This window comes from Leopardus geoffroyi, chromosome A3 (assembly GCF_018350155.1).
Source record: "Leopardus geoffroyi isolate Oge1 chromosome A3, O.geoffroyi_Oge1_pat1.0, whole genome shotgun sequence".
NCBI classification, from domain to species: domain Eukaryota; kingdom Metazoa; phylum Chordata; class Mammalia; order Carnivora; family Felidae; genus Leopardus; species Leopardus geoffroyi.
In genome coordinates this window covers 27,391,118-27,410,381 of record NC_059336.1, presented here as the reverse complement: position 1 = coordinate 27,410,381, position 19,264 = coordinate 27,391,118, and the positions used below count along the sequence as shown (strand labels likewise).

Here is a 19,264-nt window from a genome sequence, read left to right as displayed (position 1 = left end):
CCACAAAATTAAATCTTAATGTAATATATTTTTATGTTTAAAAGTCTATTATTGATCGTTCTATCATATTTGCCTGTAACAAAAGATGGATATATATTGTGATTTATTGTAAAATCTCCATGAACATAAAGCTCTAAATGTTTAACAACATATTCAAGATTGAACCATCATTGCAATATTTGGAACAAAATTGATTAAAGATGCATAAATGTATTGTCAAACATGACAAATAATTATCAACCAAAAATAACTTTGTTTTACTGTAAATGCATCTTGTTAGTAAATAGATTGTGCTTCCTTTCTATTATTTTATTTTATTTTTTAAATTTTTTAACGTTTATTTATTATTAAGAGAGAGACACAGAGCATGAGCAAGGGAGTAGAGAGAGAGGGAGACACAGAATCTGAAGTAGGCTCCAGGCTCTGAGCTGTCAGCACAGAGCCCAATGTGGGGCTCAAACTCATGGACTATGAGATCATGACCTGAGCCGAAGTCGCCGCTTAACCGACTGATCCACCCAGGAATCCCATCCCCTCTTTCTACTAGTTTAGATGAATACTACTTTTTACTGGAACGAGGTGAAAGTCAGCATCAACTTTTTTCCCCAGTTTTTATTTTGAAAAATGTAAACACTGAAAGATCTTATTTGTATCAATAGGTAGATGTAAAAGTTGGAAGATTAGGCAACAGGTAGATGATAGACAGATGATGATGATAGATAGATAGATAGATAGATAGATAGATAGATAGATAGATAATACACAGATAGTAGATCACACAGCTTTTTTTAGCTCCTTACAAGTTATATGCCAAAAATTCTTTAGTAAGCTATTATTAAGCTTCAAAAAAGCTTAATTTCAAAGCTCTATCCACCATTAGCTTGATTCTTCCTGCTATCATTGCTTTGATAAACAAAATTTAAGTCACTTGGATTTCCAAAAGATCTGTTACCCAAAGTCTATGATTACTCATCTTGTGAACACTAGCACAAACATTTCAATTATCCACTGGTTTGACACTTGGAGATTTGTCCACTCTGGGCAATCCATGATTGTCAGATAAAGGATGGGTGAGGGGCGCCTGGGTGGCGCAGTCGGTTAAGCGTCCGACTTCAGCCAGGTCACGATCTCGCGGTCCGTGAGTTCGAGCCCCGCGTCAGGCTATGGGCTGATGGCTCAGAGCCTGGAGCCTGTTTCCGATTCTGTGTCTCCCTCTCTCTCTGCCCCTCCCCCGTTCATGCTTTGTCTCTCTCTGTCCCAAAAATAAATAAACGTTGGAAAAAAAAAAAAAAAAAAAAGGATGGGTGAGAGGTTAAGTTTTCTTTTCAGAGTGGGAGAAGAGAAACTGAGAAAGTGGAGGTAGAAAAGAAAAGCCTGTTAAGAATTGTCTGATCATGATAAGACATTCAGAAATCAAGGGTCTAAAAATCTATTTCCTTAAATTCTCAATGTGCACACCTTGGAAATCCTTTTTGTAGCTGGTATCCCACTTTGAAGACTACTGATTTATATTGTGTGACCTTCTCATATTTATTGAGATGACTGCATGAACCACGTGTTCTCAAGGTTTTGTTGAGCATCCACCATGTGCAAGGCACTGGTCTAGTAGGTCAGGACATAGCCATGAACAAGATCAAGGTGTTAGGACTATATGGGCACTATGGTGTTGATGACGGGCCATAAATTAGTGAATAACTCAATAATTCAGTAGGAGACTGAAGAAATATACAAAATAGGGGTGCCTGGGTGGCTCGGTCAGTTAAGCATCTGACCTCAGTTCAGGTCATGATCTCACGATCCGTGGGTTCGAGTCCCGCATCGGGCTCCATGCTGACAGCTTGGAGCCTGGAGCCTGCTTCAGATTCTGTGTCTCCCTCTCTCTCTATGCCCCTCCCCTGCCCTCTCTGTCTCTCTCTCTCTCTCAAAAATAAATAAATAAAATAGAAAAATAAAAACAATTTGTTTAAATATACAAAATAATTTCAAAGAGCATAAGAAGAAGAAAATAATATAGAGTAGTGAGGAGTGGTCTCATGGCCAAGTATTGTTTCTAAGGAGTTGACATTTGAAGCAAAGATATGAAAAAAAAAGTCTAGACTGAGGCAGACTGGTGGTTTAGGGAGGCCTTCATAGTGAAAAGATGCCCCTGTGAAGAGTCCACGTAGGACCTGTGATGAAGTGTCCGCTATGCAAAGAAATAGAGAAGAGCAATTTAGAGAGAAGGTGATCAATTTGTTCTAATTTGCTAAAGACTTTCTTGATGTTAGCACTCTAATTCTCAAGTTCTGGGACAACCCTCAGTCCTAGACAAGCTAGGATGGCTTGTCAGCCTAACAGGGTGTCTAAGATCTACTGGAATAGAGGTCTATTGAAAGGTCAGTGATCTGATGGTTGATATCCAAACTGCAGTCACAGTCACTGGCAACTTGACTTAGACAAAACTTGACTTAGACAAAAGAATTAGAGGAAAAAACCTTCTTGATTCTGAGACATTTAGGCACCCGAGACTGTGGCTTTCAGTAGCATCCCAGACTTAGCCCAACACATTAATAATCAATCAAGTTTAGAGTTAATAATTGCTTCTTTGGGATATCAAAGAGTAAACTTGCTGACTCATCAGTCACCATACAAACCATCACTCAACCTGCATACAGGCACACAAAGCATAGACACCCTACACACAACAGGCATTCACGGACAAGATAAAGATCTGGAGAGGCATGCTGTGAGATCACCATTGTGGGAAGTTGGACTTTTGATTGGAAAGAACATTGGAAAGATGAGTCGAATTTGTGATGCAGCTTTTAATTTCATATGCTGCTCTCAAGGCAAGTCACAGTTTCATCTCTATCTAGTTAACACAGTATTTGTGCAGAATGAGGTGGTTTCTGACTATAACTGGGTTAGTTTCTGGTTGAAGCCTTAAACAAAGTTTGACCTTATCATACAGATAGGGACTTAAATTCATAACTTGCAATAAAGTGGGGGTGCGGGGAATATAGGAAAGGGAGGACTTGTCTGGAACTTTTTATGTGCCTTCACAGGTTCCTCCGTATATGATAGGATCCTTGTCTCAACCATAAAGGCAGCTCCAAACTGTGGTCTTTTTTTTTTTTTTTTTTTTTTTTTTTTTTTTTGGTATGGAAAAATACACAGACACACAAAATGTTCACTGAGACCAATATATTTTAACACATCAGAGGAAGACAGATAAAGAATTTCAGCCCAATAAAGAGAACCCCTGTGTCTTCTATGCACTTCCCTTTACACATTTCCAACTGTAGGGTAACTCTTGGTACTTGTCTTGGCGGTAGCATTTTGTCCGCCTGCATGCCATCCAATCCCCAATAGAATTGTCCCTGGTGAAATAACATCAACAAGATTGGGTCCCTGCATATTATTCCCAGTGCATATCTCTAGTGTCCCGTACCCAGAAGAAATGTTAATTAGTTGTACCTTCAGTGGTCTCAAGAGAATGTGCTGGAGCTGTGGAAGAATTTTGGTTTCCAGGTATAGTTGGGTTAACTGTTACCTCATCATCAAACCAAGATATGGGGGAATTAGAAAATAAATCCCAATCATTCATATTAACAGTTATCTGTTCTCCAAAGGGTACAGGATGTGGTGGTGTTTTAGTGTATCCGTCATCTTCTTTTATGGGAATGCAGCACGTTAGCTTGTTCATACAAAGAAGCTTGTACCTTTCAACATGAAAACATCGTTTTCTGCAGTGCCCGATGTTATCCTTCCAACATCTTTTGACTCCCCAGCCAGCTGCGGGGAATAAATGAGTAGGATAAGTTTTTAACTCTAGCACCAATATGATAAGCATTCATTGAAAAACTTGACAACCATTACCCATCTAGAGCAATATGATAAATGCTACAAGCCATTGGGAGACCAAAAAACGAAACTGTACGGTAAATATTGTGTCATATGCCATCAAGGAAACGGGGGCTGGGTGGGGAGAGAGAGAAAGAAGGAAAGCAGAAGAAGGAAAGAGGAGGAGGAGGAGGAAGAAAGAGAGGTAGAGAGGGAGACCTATGTACAGCTAATATTTAAGCCAAGGCAAGAAGGATGGAAGGAGCCAGCCAAGTACACAGAAAGCAGAGAAAGGATCAGCAAATGCTCAGTCCCACTGCTGAGAAACTGCATCATGTGTTTGGAGGAGGCCGATGAGTCTGAAGTGTAACGTGACAAGGAGCCTAAGATGAAGTGAACTTCAAGTGGCCAATGCCATCACCCAGTCATGTTACACCATTGTTAAGCATTTTGGTTTCAAAACACAGTGTGAACTAATTTATTTTATGCTTTAGATGATTAGTTTGGATTTTATGTGGAAATTAGATTAGGGAAAAGAAAGAACAGAATCAGGAAGGTGTGTTAGAAGCTTTGGCTAGGTATGATATAATGGTGACTGGAATTGGGGCTTCAAGAACTGTGGGAAAAAGAGGGTAGATTTAAGACATTGGTTGTTTGGATATGAGATCAGAGGAAGATGGAGAAATCAAAGTGCATTCCTGCATTTCTGTTGAGATAAGGGAGATTAGTGGTACTTGCCATTCGCAGGATGGTAAACTGAGGAAACAACAAGCTTTGGAAGGAAGAGAAAAAGGCAGGCTCAAGTATTCACTTCAGGGCATGTAACATACACCTAGAATGTCAAAAAAGGCGGTGGAAACACCTGTAGGATCTCAGTAGACAAGTTCGGACTCTAGGTGTAAATTTTGGAATCGTTGCTTATGGATATTTCAGACTACAGTAATGGATAAAGTATAGTGAGCTGGAATAACGTGAGATAAAAAGGGGACCAAGATTAAATTCTGGTGAGTGTCAATATTAAGAGCTCAAATAGGAGGAAAAGACCCAAAAGGAACAACCAGGTAAGTTGGAACAAAACAAGAGAATGAGACACTAGAGAATTAGATTAGTTTCTCCAAAAGCAGACCTTGGGGGGAAATTTGAGTATAACAAGTGAACCGAGAGGCATTCTCCTCCATCTGGAATCAGTTTGGAAATATGGTAGTTAGGAAAGTAAGAAAGCCAAGAAGAGGTGAGTTATAGAGTTAGTTACCAGTGTGGTTGACTAGAGCATAATCCTGTGGGAAACTGTGGCAGCCAGTGCCTCAGAATTCTCCTTGCAAATGAAACGAGCTGGAGTATTTATCTGCCACCTGGCCAGCCAATATTTGATAGATGATCCCAGAGTGAGCTCATAATTTTCTGTCATTTCTGGATTGCTCTGTACAGGGGCATTTCGTACACAATCAACCATGCTTTGGGGAGAACTGCAAGGTGCAGATCAGGCTAGTATGCATGAAAAATGGTAAATGCCAAAAGGATACAAATAAAGTTGTATCAGTGAAACTAGGTTATGCAAGAGAGGAAGGTGTTTCTTAAAACAGTGAGTGGACATTTGTAGGCAAATATTGAGGAGAAGTTGAGTAAGATACGGCAGAAGTGTCCATTGTGTTTAACATGATGATTGTCACTGATAACCATGAGGGGAGTGGTTTCAGAGTGAGAGCGGGGGGGGGGGGGGGGGGGGGGAGAAAGAAAAGTGAAGTTGGTGAAAGGTGAATGAGAGAAGTTGAAGTAGAACCTGGAGACAAAACTCTTAAGTTCCATGTGAGGAAGAGCGGAGAAATGGAGAGGTTCTTGGAGGACAATACGGAACCAAGGGAGCATTTTTCAGGGAAATGACAGAGCATGTTTGAAGACGCTTAAGAAGAAACCAGTAGAAAGGGAGAGATTAATGCAGAATAGGGAAATGAGACAAACGAAAGGCATAGTTCTTCATGGTTGGCAAGGATCAAAATCACATTCGACAGATTGAGGCAGAGAAGGCACACGTCCTCAGCTATGTCAAGAGGGAAAGAGAAGATGGGTGCAAAGACATACTGGTAGGAATGTTGACCGTGGTAAAAAGAAAAAGTTCTATTTGAATGTTTAATTTTTTTATTTTTTTGTTTATTTTTTTGTTATTTATTTGTTTAACCGGTTTTTTAGATTTCACATATGAGTGGAGTAATATAGTACTTGTCTTTCTCAGTGTGACTTACTTCACTTAGCAAAATACCCCCTCAGTCCACCTATATTGGCTGTAAATGGCACAATCTTATACTTTTTTAGGGCTGCATAATATTTTGTGTGTATATATATATATATATATATATATATATATATATACCACATCTTCCTATCCGTTTGTCTATTGATGGATACTTGGGTTGCTTCCCTATCTTGACTATTGGAAATAATGTTGCAATAAACATAGGAATGCACATATATTTCAAATTAGTGTTTTCATTTTCTTTGGGTAAATGTCCAGTAGTAGAATTATTAGATCATATGGTGTTTCTATTTTTTTAAATTTTATTTTAGAGAGAGAGAGAGAGAGAGAGCAAAGAGTGGGGCAGAGGGAGAGAGAATCTTAAGCAGACTCCACACTCAACGTGGAGCCCAACACAGGACTTGATCCTATTACCCTGGGATCATGATCTGAGCTGAAATCAAGAGTGGGACGCCCAACCAAGTGAGCCACCCAAGCACCCCATGGCAGTCTAGTTTTAATTTTTAATTTTTTTGAGGAAATCCATATTGTTTTCCACAGTGTCTGTGCCAATTTGCATTCCCACCAGGCATGCACAAGGGTTCTTTTTCTCACATCCTCACCAACATTCTTACTTCTTGTCTTTTTATTTTAGCCATTCCGACAGGTGTAAGGTGATATCTCATTGTGGTTTTGGTTTGCATTTCCCTGATGACTGGTGATGTTGAGCATCTTTTCATGTGACTATTTGAATTTTTTAAATCTTGAAGTGTGGGATAAAGTCATAAGCTGGGAGGGAGAGTCATGTAGAGAAATAGAGCAGGAGAATTAAAGAGAAAGAAAGGTCAGTACAAAATAGCTGTCTGGGAAAGAGGAAGGATTAGCTCACAAAAGAAATATGGTAGGATTTCTAAGCAATGTGATAATTTGAGGGATGAGGATCTGAATATAAAGTGAAACTAGCCTGCTCCATTTTACGATCATTTTTCAGGCAAGTAAATATGACCGTATTTCTCAGCAAATTGCCTGCAATGTATAAAGGTTAGTGTATCCTAGGCAGAGGAAGCAGCTAGAGCAAATATTCTATGTTGGAGAAAGCCCGGTATGTATTAAAAAAGGGAAGCCGTTCTCAAAACAACCTTTTCTGGATTTAATTTGATTATGTATGAAAAGCACCTTTCATGGGTTTACATATATAGAGATAACAGTAATTTGTCTCCTGTTGCCTCCCCTGGGCCAAGAAGTTTATTCCTCTTCTCCGATGATTCATTCTCTTATTTTTTACTGGCTCCGATTTGCTTTGCTCATGTTAGAATTTTCTGTAAGTTTTAAGTGTAGACATTCCACTTTTTTCTTCCAAGACAAACTTTGACATCACTTCTTCATTCCTTGTTTCTACAAAGATTGTTTCTCAATTTTTCTTTTCCTCTAGGATATCCATTCTTGAATGCCCCTCATTCAAGAAAGTGTGAGCCCCTACCTATGATACAGATTTTATTCTAGGTCCGTATAGTACATTTGTGAACTAAGCAGACAAAAAATCACATAGAGCTTACTTTCTAGCAGGGGAAGACAGACGATGAAAAACAAATACATTACCTTATATGTGAGAAGGTGATAGTGGTTTGCAGAAGTAAGAGAGAATAGATTTCAGCAGAATCTATTTGGGGTGTCATGGGGGCAGACTAGCAGTTTCTTTTTTTTATGTTTTATTTATTTTTGAGAGAGAGACACAGACAGAGCGTGAGCAGGGGAGGGCAGAAGCAGGCTCCAGGCTCTGAGCTGTCAGCACGGAGCCCAACGCACGGCTTGAACCCACGAACCGTGAGATCATGACCTGAGCCAAAGTCGGACGCTTAACCAACGGAGCCATCCAGACACCCCCTGACAGTTGTTTAAACAGCAGTTAGCATAGGGTTCGAAAGAAGGTGACAATTAAATAATGACTTGGAGGAGGTAAAGGAATTAGCCACACCAGTATCTGGGTCAAGTACATCTAAGCAGAGGAAACAGACAGAACTCTGTGGGTTGAGCAAGCCAGGCATGTCTGAGGAAGAGCAATGAAGCCAGTGGGGCTCTAGTGAAGGGAGCAAAGACTGGAAGAGTAGAAGATGAGGTGAGACAGTTCATAAGGGACAGATCACAGACAGCAGGTGAGCCGTTGTTGGGACCTTGGTTATTGTTCTGAGTAAAGAGGGGGCCATTGCAGAGTTTTGAGCAGATGAGGTACATAATCTGACTTCTCTTGGGAGTAGGTTATGCCATCTGCTATCTTGTGAGATGACTGCAGGAGGCAGGTGTAGAAGGACAGATACCTGTGAGGAAGCTACAGCAATAGGAGGTGAGAGATGGTAGTGACTTGAACCAGAGTGGTAGCAGTGGAGGTGGTGAGATTGGTTGGCTCTGGACACAATTTGCCAGTGGACTCCCTGATAGATACAGATGTCACAGATAAAAATACCAAAGACAACTCCAAGAATATGGCTTAAGCAACGCAATGATGGCAATTGGGAATAATCTCTCATTGAATGTATTTTTGTTTAGAATGACAGCAGTTTTGGTTTTTTTCCCCAAAGGTCCTCAGTCTGGAATTATGTTGTTAAAACTTGTGACCTCCACCACCAATATCTCAAAATCATAAAACTAAAGAATATGAATAACAATTGTATCATTTTGGGCACATAAGCCATTCGCCAACACATTTTCCCGTGCGTGAATTCTGCCTAAAACATACCAGATGCAGAATCAGATGGCACCAAGTTAAATATAGCCATTGACATTGATGGACAACTTGGCTTAGTAGAAAGTTACTTCACAAAACCATCAGATGCTCTCTTACTTGAAAATACAAAAATAAACTCAAATACATTAAGTAGTTAAATTTCAAAACGGAACCTATAAGGGAAGATCTATAAATCAACCGGAATAAAAGCTACCCCCCCCCAAATAAAAAGGAAAAACAGGCAGAACCACACAATTTGTAGACAAATTAAAATACACAATAAATATATATGAAGTTTGATTTCTCCATACTGAATGAAGTAGAAACAATTACATCTTTAAATATTATCCTTCATTTAAAATTTTTGATTTATGGCTGAGAATGGTTATATAGAACTAATTTGTAAATATAACATAAATATACTTGTTAGCAAAAATAAGGACGTAAAATGTCCAATTATCAGATTGGATAAATGATTTGCAGAGCATCCATTCAATGAAATTTTGTGCAATTATTGAAAATTCAGTTGTTGGAAAATATTTAATACATGGGAAAATACTTACATTATAATAGAAAATTTAAAAGTAGGCTACACATTTTTATTCACACAGTATCCAAGAAGTCTGAGGGAGAGCAACAAAACAAAACTTTATTTTTAGTCCTTTACTATTTCAAAACTTTTCAAAATGTCAGCAAATAGTTCATAATCAGAAATCCACCCACCTTCTTTAAGTCTTGTGCATCCATTAATAACAATAAAGTAAGTTTCTATATTGATAACAAATTTTTAAGACATACTAGTTGTACCTTGCAGAAGAATCCACATGGTTCATTTATACTGGGTTTTTAAAAATCTAAGATCTAAAAAAGAAAAAAAAATCTAAGATCGGTCTATCTATCTATCTATCTATCTATATCTGCTAGGATATACAAGAAATTGGTAAGATTGAGGGATTCTGAAAGATAGATTGCAGAAATATTACTCTAGGGTAAGAGAGTACTTAAACTCATATAAACCTATCAAGTGCCTGATACTTTCCATCAATTGCAAGTATTGCTTTTCAATAAAAGTGAATAATTCTCAAAAGTAGCATTACTAAAAAGCAGGAATAAGCCCATTCATATCGATCTAATATGAGAAGCTTACTATTTCACTGGTTAACACTGGTTAGTTATAGAGAGAGCTAGCAAGAGCTGCTCAGAAGATTGAGGAAATTCATGCCTTTAGAGAAATGTCTCAGAAGATACCCCAACGTGAGGTGCCTAGGTGGCTCAGTAGGTTAGGCGTCCAACTTCAGCTCAGGTTATGATCTCACCGTTGGTGAGTTTGAGCCCCACGTTGGGCTCTGTGCTGACAGCTCAGAGCCTGGAGCCTGCTTTATATTCTGTGTCTTCCTCTCTCTCTCTCGCTTTGCCTCACCCCTGCTTGTGCTCTCTCAAAAATGAGTGAACGTTAAAAAAAAGAATAGAAAAAAATACATCATGGCCAAGAAGATTAAAAAAAAGAAGAAGAAGAAGATACCCTCACATGATAGGTGCCTCCAACAGAGTCTTAGAGAGTAGGGACATTGAGCTGCCATAATGAGACCATTTTTGTGGTTCTTTATTGGCCCAAGGCTTTTCCTGCAGACCCTCTTTTCCCCTCAAGACACCTGAAAGCCCAAGGTCAACAATATCCTAGTTCCATTGTGCCTATGTTGTAGGGTTCCATTACCTTTGGTCACCAGATTTAGAAACCCACATATAATGAAGGCCAGCATCAGGAGGTTCATGGCTTCTGGCAGAGAGGAAGCTCTGTGTCCTGAGGAATCCAGAGCACTTTGCCCAGCTAGGACTCTAAATAGTCACCTTTACTTGCCTATCGTGGGTGATGAACCAGAAATGGGGACACCATCCAGAACACCAAACCATTAACTTGCACCACTGAGTGTGCATGACAAAATCATGCTCTGTTCTAGAAACCTTTAAAGGAAACTAAGGCCTTGTGAAATGAGTTATAATCAATCCTGAGGAAGTATAGAGTCTGATGGAAAGAAACAACTCCCAAAGGAAGTTGTTCTCTTTAACCCTAGATGAGGCCAATTACTTCTCCTCTGTCTATATGCAGCATCATATATATATATACACCAATGGTAGCAGAATGCTACATGAAGATCCCACTTATTTCAGACCAATAGCTTATGACTTCCACTAGAGTATCTTCCTCTCCATCTGAATGATTGCCAAATCCATTTTGTATTCATTTTTGTCTAAGTTTTGAAGTTTAGTTTGAGATGGATTCCTTTTTTACTGTGGATATTCAATTTTTGCAGTAACGATTCATTAAAAGTACTATCCTTCCTCCATTGAACTGCTTTGGCAATTTGTCAAAACTTGTCAAAACTTATTCGGCCATACGTGGTTCTCTGTTACCTTCCATTGATTATGTGCCTGTTCCTCTGACGAAACAACATACTCTTGATTACTGTAACTGTATAATATGTCCTAAGATAGTGTACTGATTCTTCTCGCTTTATTCTTCTTTAAAAAATTTTTTTTAGCTATATACCGGTTCCTTTGCTTGTCGATACAGATTTTAGAATAGTCTTGTGCATATCCACAAAAGATCTTCCTGGGATTATGATAGCAATTGAGTTGTACCTGTGTATTAGTCTGGGGAGAAATGTTGAGTCTTCTAGTCCATGAACAGGTATGCCTACGCCACTTCATTTAAGTGTCTTTTAAATTTCTTTCTGTCCTTTTTTTTTTTGTTTTTTGCTTTCTTTTTAATTTTAATTCCAGTATAGTTAACATACAGTGTCATGTTAGTATCAGGTGTACAATATAGTGATTCGGCCATCCCATACATTCCTCAGTGCTCTTCAAGATAAAAGTACTCTTAATTCCCATCGCCTGTTTCACCCATTCCCCATCCACCTCCCCTCTGGCATCCACCAGTTTGTTCTCTAAAGTCAAGAGTCTGCTTTTGGTTTGTCTCTTTTTTAATTTGTCCATTTGTTTTGTTTCTTAAATTGTGCAGAGCAGTGAAACAATATGGTATTTGTCTTTCTCTGACTGACTTATTTCACTTAGCATTTATTACTTGCATCAGTGTTTTGTAGTTTTTAGGATACAAGATTTAAAATATTTTTCAATTTCCACCTAAGTATTTAATACCTTTAATTTCAACATTCACGTAAGTATAATTTGAAACTTTTAATTTCAGCATTCACATACCCTTACTAGTATACAGCAATACAATTCATTTTTATGTGTTGATTTTGTATCCTGGACCTTGCTCAACTCAGTAGTTTTAGGAGGTGTTTTTTTTTTTTTTTTTTTTTTTTTTTTATAGATTCCTTGGTCTTTTCTACATAAACTACCATGTCAGCTGCAAATGAGGACAGTTTTCTTGTTTCCTTTCCAAACGCTGTCTTTTATTTCCTTTTCTTGTCTTACCATGTTGAGTAGAATTTTCAGAATACATTAAATAAGAATGGTGAGTGTGAGTATCCTTGCATTTCTGTGATCTTAGAGATATTCATTCTTTTACCATTAAGTATAACATTAAGTACATTAAGTATAACATTAGCTGTAGGTATTTGGTAGATTTTTTTTTTATCAAGTTAGGAAAGTTTCCCTACATTCTTAGTGTTTTTTTTAATGTTTATGTATTTATTTTCAGAGAGAGCACATGTACACGAGCGTGAGTGGGGGGTGGGGTAGAGAGAGAGAGAGGGAGAGAGAGAGAACCCCAAGCAGGCTCCACACTGTCAGCACAGAGCCTGATGTGGGGCTCGATCCCACAAACCATGAGATCATGACCTGAGTCAAAATCAAGAGTCAGATGCTCAACCGACCGAGCCAACCAGGTATCCCCATTCTTAGTTTTCTTAAGAGTTTTTATCATGAATGCATTTGAAACTTATTCAGATGCTATTTATACATCAATTGATTGGATCATTTGATTTTTTTTCTATTAGCCTGTTGATTTGTTAGGGGATATTCAAATATTTAACCACCTTTCATTCTGCATCAAATCCCACCTGGTCATGACTTTAATTCTTTTTATATATTGCCCAATTCCATCTGCCAATATTTTAAAAAAAATTTTTTTTTTTGAGAGAGAGGGAGAGAGAGGGAGGGAGAGGGCACAAGTGAGGGGCAGAGAGAGAGACAGAGAATCCCACTAGAGGGAGAGAGAGAGGGAGAGAGAAGTGGGGCTCACTCAAAGTGGGGCTCATGTTTTACCTGAAGTGGGGCTGGAGGTCACCCAATGCAGGGCTTGAGCTCATCCAAGGCGGGGCTTGAGCTCCCCTGAAGTGGGGCTCAAGTCCTGATGTGGGACTTGAACTCACAAATCGTGAGATAATGACCTGAGCCGAAGTCAGATGCTTAATGACTGAGCCACGCAGGTGCCCCTGCCAGTATTTTTCTAACTGAAATAATTGTAGACTCACAGGTACTTGTAAGAAATAATTTAGAGCGAGCCTGTTTGCCCTTTATCACGTGTCCCCCAATGGTCACATCTTGTAAGCCTATAGAACAGTCTCAACGAGGATGGTGACACTGATACATCCCCCCAATCTCATTCTGATGCCCCAGTTTTACTTGTAATCATTTGTGTGTGCATGTGTGTGTTGTGATAGTGTGTGTGTTTGGAGTTCCGTGCAGTTTTACCACACATTAGGTTTGTGTGTCCACCGCCACACTCAAAAGATACGGAGCAGTTCCATCATCATAAGGGTCCCACCTTTCATTCACTATGGCCTTGCCAAAAGTCAGTTGAGCATATTTGTCTGATCTGTTTCTAGATCCTGTAATTTGTTCCACCAATCCCTCCACTAATACAACACAGCTGTACCTAAGCCTTGCTCTCTGATGGAATGATACCTCTTACTTTATACTTTATACTCTGTCAAGATGGTAGGGCTGATGTTCTTGTGTATCAATGTTATAACAAACTTGTCTATGTCTACAAAAATCTTGCTTAGATTAGATAAGAATTTCACTAACCCTATAGATCAATGTGAAGTCTTCTAATCCGTAAACACAGTATGACTCATTCCATATTTAGGTTTGTTTTGCTTCCATCAGGATTTTGTAATTTTCAGCATTCAGATCCTAAACTTGTTTTTTTTTTTTTTAACTTTTTAATGTTTTATTTGTTTTTGAGAGAGACAGAGACAGTCAGTGGGGGAGGGGCAGAGAGAGACGGAGACACAGAATCCAAAGCAGGCTCCAGGCTCTGAGCTGTCAGCACAGAGCCTGATGCCAGGCTCGAACTCAGGAACTGGGAGATCATTACCTGAGCGGAAATCAGACGCCTAACCAACTGAGCCACCCAGGCGCCCCTAAACTTGTTTCGTTAAAAGTATACCTAAGTATTTCATTTACTTGGGGGTGACTGTAATTACTACTGCCTTTAAATTCCAGTTTCTGTAAGTTTATTGCTAATATATAGAAATGGAATTTACTTTTGAATAATTTTTTAAGCAAACAGACATTTATTTGGGCCGTTAGAGTTGTAATTCAGGAGACACAGATTCAAGTAGAAACCTGAATTCTTTTGTGTCTTGTCTTTTATCCTGCAACCCAGCTGAACTCACTAGTCGATTCTTGTGGATTTTTTAAAATAGATTTTTGATGCGATTTTCACCTAGAGAATCATGTCTTCTGCAAACAGGCAGCCCTTTTTTCCTTTTAAATCTTTGTCTATTATTTCTTGATTTATTGTGATGACTACAACTTCCAGTACTGGTAATGTGAAAGTAGTTAGCCTTTGATCTCTAAATATGAGGGATTTATTTTGTAGATGTTCTTTATCAAATTGAAGTAATTCCCTTCTACTCCTCACCTGAAAAGAATTTTTATCATGAACTGGTGTTTTGTAAAATGTTTTTTCTGTGACAATCAATAGGCTCATGTTTTTTTATAATTTCCTTATTGATATGGTTACGTTGATTTTTTAATTTTTTTAATTATATGAAACCAATCTTGCATACCTGAAATAGCTTCCCCTTGGTCCTGGTGTCTGATTTTTTATACATTGTGGATTCTATTTGCTGATATTTTACTGAGGTATTTGCATGTAAGTTCACAAGGGCATTTGGTCTGTAGTTTTTGTTTTTAGAAATGTCTCTAGTTTCGGTAGTTGGGTAATGCTGATATCATGCAATGAGTTAGGAAGTACTTTCTTCTCTTCTAGTTTCTGGGGGAGATTAAATCTTTGTACATACAGGTATCCCTCACTATATGAAAGTTTGGGTCACACCACTCTGCTTTTATGAAAGACCTACATTAGTACCTGTTCTTGCTAACAAAGAAATCTGAAGAGGATTTTTGCTTTTACAAAAGGCGAAAAGCAAAAATAGTGATCAATTACGCGTTTGCTTTGCAATGAGTCATTATTGAGGCAACTCACGCCTAGAGCAGCCAGAATAGCCCCACCAAGCTGCTGCCCTGGGAACTACACTCAGTATCTCAGCATCAAGTTGCCATGGCTTTGCACTATGTCTCTGAGCATCTGGGCTTTGTCTGGATTTTGTGCATCCCTTAGCAGGCTGTGTCCCAAGATATCAGAAAGACTAAGAAAGGTTATCTTTCGGTCTGGAAACACTCAACAAATTCTCCATATGAATTAATGGTATTGCATCTTTGCTTTATGCCATTGGGCTTACAAAAGTGTTCATAGAAACGTTCTACCCTCAGTTAATGGGGAAAACCCATATTGGGTCAAATTCTCCAGCGAAAGCATTTCGGCCTGGAGATTACTGTTTGAAAGCTTTTAAATTAGAAATCCAATTTCTTTAATGGTTATAGAACTAATCAGGTGGTCTATTTCATCGAGATCGAGTTTAAATTGTTTTTGGTTTTTGAAGAATGGACCTATTTCTTCTAAGCTGTAAAATTTTTGAGTGAAAAATTTCTTGTGGTTTTCCCATCTTATTATTATTATTTATTATTATTTGTTTTAGATAAAGAGAGCACACATGCTTGTGCAAACTAGAGAGGGGCAAAGGCAGAGGGAGAGAAAAGAGCAGGCTCCACACCTATTGGTGGGGGGGGGGTCATCATGAGGCTCGATCTCATGATTGTGAGATCATGATCTGAGCTGAAATCAAGAGGCATAGGCTCAACTGACTGAGCCACCTAGGCGCTCTTCTTTTCTTATCTTTTTTTTTTTTTACACATTTATTTATTTTTGATAGAACACAACCTGGGGAGGGGCAGAGAGAGAAGGAGACACAGAATCTGAAGCAGGCTCCAGGCTCCGAGCTGTCAGCACAGAGCCCGACATGGGGCTCAAACTCACAAACCCCTGAGATCATGACCTGAGCAGAAGTTGGACGTTTAACCGACTGAGCCACCCAGGCGCCCCTCTTATCTTTTTTAATGGCTGTAGGATCTTAATGATATCAATGTTTCATTGTGGACATTGATGGTTTCTGAATTGCTTCCTTTTATCTTTGTCAATTTTGAAATTTGACTTAGTAATTTTACAGATTTTTTTTTTTTGAGAATCAGCTTTCTGTTTATTTTTTCTTTTTTTTTTTGTTTTCAATTTTATTTTTCTCCTGTTCCCCTTATTATTTCCTTTCTTCTGCTTGCCTTGAGTTTATTTTGCTCTTCTTTTTCTAGTTTTGAGATAAGATCTTAGATTATAGAGATCTTTCTTTTTCTTTTTTTAATTAAAAAAAAATTTTTTTTCTATTTTTATTTTAAGTAGGCTCCACACCCAGTGTGGGGCTTGAACTCACGACCCTGAGGTCAAGAGTCACATGCTTTACTGACTGAGCCGGCCAGGCACCCCTTTTTCTTTTTAACTATAAGCATTTAGTGATAAAAAGTTCCTTCTAATTATCACTTTAGATGCAACCCACATATTTGGATATGACCTGTGAATTAGGAGGAAATGTGAAACACAAAAACATGCAAAAAGGTGTCGCACAAATTAGGGTTTTATTCTTCTCATATGGTATAATGTCAAGGAATGCTATAAGACTTTCACACTGACATCAGGGACCAGGCAACATCTACCCTTTTTTTCACACACTCCTAGCACGTGCTTTTGGCCCATGATTATAAGACGGCTACTTTGCCTCCAGCAACATGACTGTGATTCAAGCAGAGGGAAGTGGCAGGACAAAAGCTAATGGGTACCTGCCACTTCAATCTTTGCCCCGTCCCTCTGAAGTATCTTACAAGATCCCCCACCAAATATATTCTGCTTAACATCACTGACCATAATTGCATCACGTTTCACCACTCTGTGTTTGCCAGATTTGGAAAAGTTGTTGACATGGGCGTGCTGCTGCACCTAAACTATCATCCAGACACAACAGGCCGTGATAAGGAGCAAAGAGGCGGAAATGCCCAGAGCACGCTCACTCCTTGGCAGATAGCACTAGGCACCCAGAGTTCTCCAAGAATGACGGCATCCCTGTGGGGCCAAACTAATGATCCCGTTCTTGGAACATCAAGATCTAATCGTGCTGGCGGCCTGCAGGCACACCCCAAGCTCTGTGGAACATCACACTGGGTCAGGTGAGGAACCGCATGTTCAGACCACCCCCCGGGAGCAGAGCAGGCTGGAGACGTGGTAGATGGAAGAGCTCCGTGGACAGGTGATCAAGCGGCACTACTGAGAGATCAGGAAGCTGAAGAATTTGGGCGACCGGTACCAGTCTGCAGCCCCTGGAACACACGGGGGCTTCTCAGAAAGCCTGTCATCTCAGGACACAGTATGTGGCCAGGCAACACTCAGTGTCGGTGACAAAGTATTCAAGGGCAAAGTTCTTTTGTGCAAGTTGCCTATGGCCCTGCATGGTTGCATTTTCTTTCTCTGTCTCTTGGCATATCATTTAAACTTATTTTTACATTGTTTTAAGTGCTTGACCTAGAGTTTTAGTTATATCTTTTTAAACGATCTAAGTCTGCTTAGAAACACCAAGAGTCTGTGTTCAGCCCTTTCAGCTGAAATCCACTGTTAACATACTGAAGGTTTTTTGGTATATTGGTACAGTGTGGTAGAAGGAAAAAGATCTAAATTTTTCTGATTTTTGTCCCATACTTTTACTGAGGCTGTGTCTCAGGGCTATGACCTTCACCAGTATTTCTGTCCCCTTTCCCAGCATATACTCTTTTGCCCATCTGTTACTCCCTTCCCTGAGAACAGTGCCACCAATGTATTTCCTTGAAGATATCTTCCCTGCCGCCTATTTTTTTCCTTAGATGAAATAAGTTTAGAGCAGGTTGGAGTGGGCAAGATACGTTTCTTTTTTTTTTTTTTTTTAAATGTTTATTCACTTTTGAGGGGGGGCGGATGGGGGGAGGGAGAGACCATGAGTGGGAGAGACACAGGATTGGAACCAGGCTCCAGGCTCTGAGCTGTCAGCAGAGATCCCGATCCGGGCTCGAACCCAACCAACTGTGAGATCATGACCTGAGCCCAAGTCGGACGCTTAACCAACTGAGCCACCCTGGCACCCCAATACCTTTCATCCGGGATAAAGTCTCGGAATTGCCTTCTGTGAAATTCTTTCTCCCTAGAGACTAGACCTTTGTTAGGAAGAAAGTCTTGAAGAGTGTCGGCATTGCCACTAGCCAGATACTCACTGTGAGAGCCTGATTGTTTTAATTTATTTTCTGTCAAATTGCAGCTTTTCCTCAAAGTGTGGTAATCCTAGATTTCCTGTCCATACTTAATAGACAGAACAGAAATTGTGATTGTATGCATTTTTATGTGGTTAAGCCTATCCTCAATTAGCTTTTGATTTAAGATGTTTATGAATATAGAAAAACGTATTTTTGGAATGCATGGCACCGAAATTTCCTGCTTTATTCTCTTTATAAAAGGTACATAAGCAGAAAGATGGAGTAATTTTTTTATATGCAAATACAGCACCCAAGAATATTTATGCCAACCCAGGAGTTTAATAATAAGAATTTTTTTTTTAAGTTTATTTATTTGAAAGAGAGAAAGAGCACGAGCTGGGGAGGGGCAGAGAGAGGGAGAGAGAACCAAGCAGGCTCCTGTCAGCACCGAGCCTGACGCAGAGCTCTATCCCACAAACAGTGAAATCATGACCTGAGCCAAGATCAAGAGTTGGACACTCAACTGACTGAGACATCCATGTGCCCCATAATAATGAAAACTCTTTTTTTTTTAATTTTTTTTAATGTTTAGGGGCGCCTGGGTGGCGCAGTCGGTTGAGCGTCCGACTTCAGCCAGGTCACGATCTCATGGTCCGGGAGTTTGAGCCCTGCGTCAGGCTCTGGGCTGATGGCTCAGAGCCTGGAGCCTGTTTCCAATTCTGTGTCTCCCTCTGTCTCTGCCCCTCCCCCGTTCATGCTCTGTCTCTCTCTGTCCCAAAATAAATAAATAAACGTTGAAAAAAAAATTAAATTTTTTTAATGTTTATTTATTTTTGACAGAGACAGAGACAGAGACAGAATGTGAGGGGGTTAGGGGCAGAGAGAGAGGGAGACACAGAAGCAGAAGCAGGCTC

General features: G+C 39.5%; 1 protein-coding gene across 1 annotated transcript; it reads right to left on the bottom strand.

The window, feature by feature from the left end:
* Positions 1 to 3,174: 3,174 nt before the first annotated feature.
* DEFB125 (defensin beta 125) lies at positions 3,175 to 10,558 on the bottom strand. Its single transcript, XM_045444993.1, has 3 exons — positions 10,489 to 10,558; positions 3,457 to 3,774; positions 3,175 to 3,359 (listed from the first exon to the last, which is right to left on the bottom strand). The coding sequence occupies exons 1-3, from the start codon at positions 10,544 to 10,546 to the stop codon at positions 3,265 to 3,267; spliced, it is 471 nt and encodes a 156-aa protein (XP_045300949.1). The 5' UTR covers positions 10,547 to 10,558; the 3' UTR covers positions 3,175 to 3,264.
* Between the last annotated feature and the right edge of the window lie 8,706 nt (positions 10,559 to 19,264).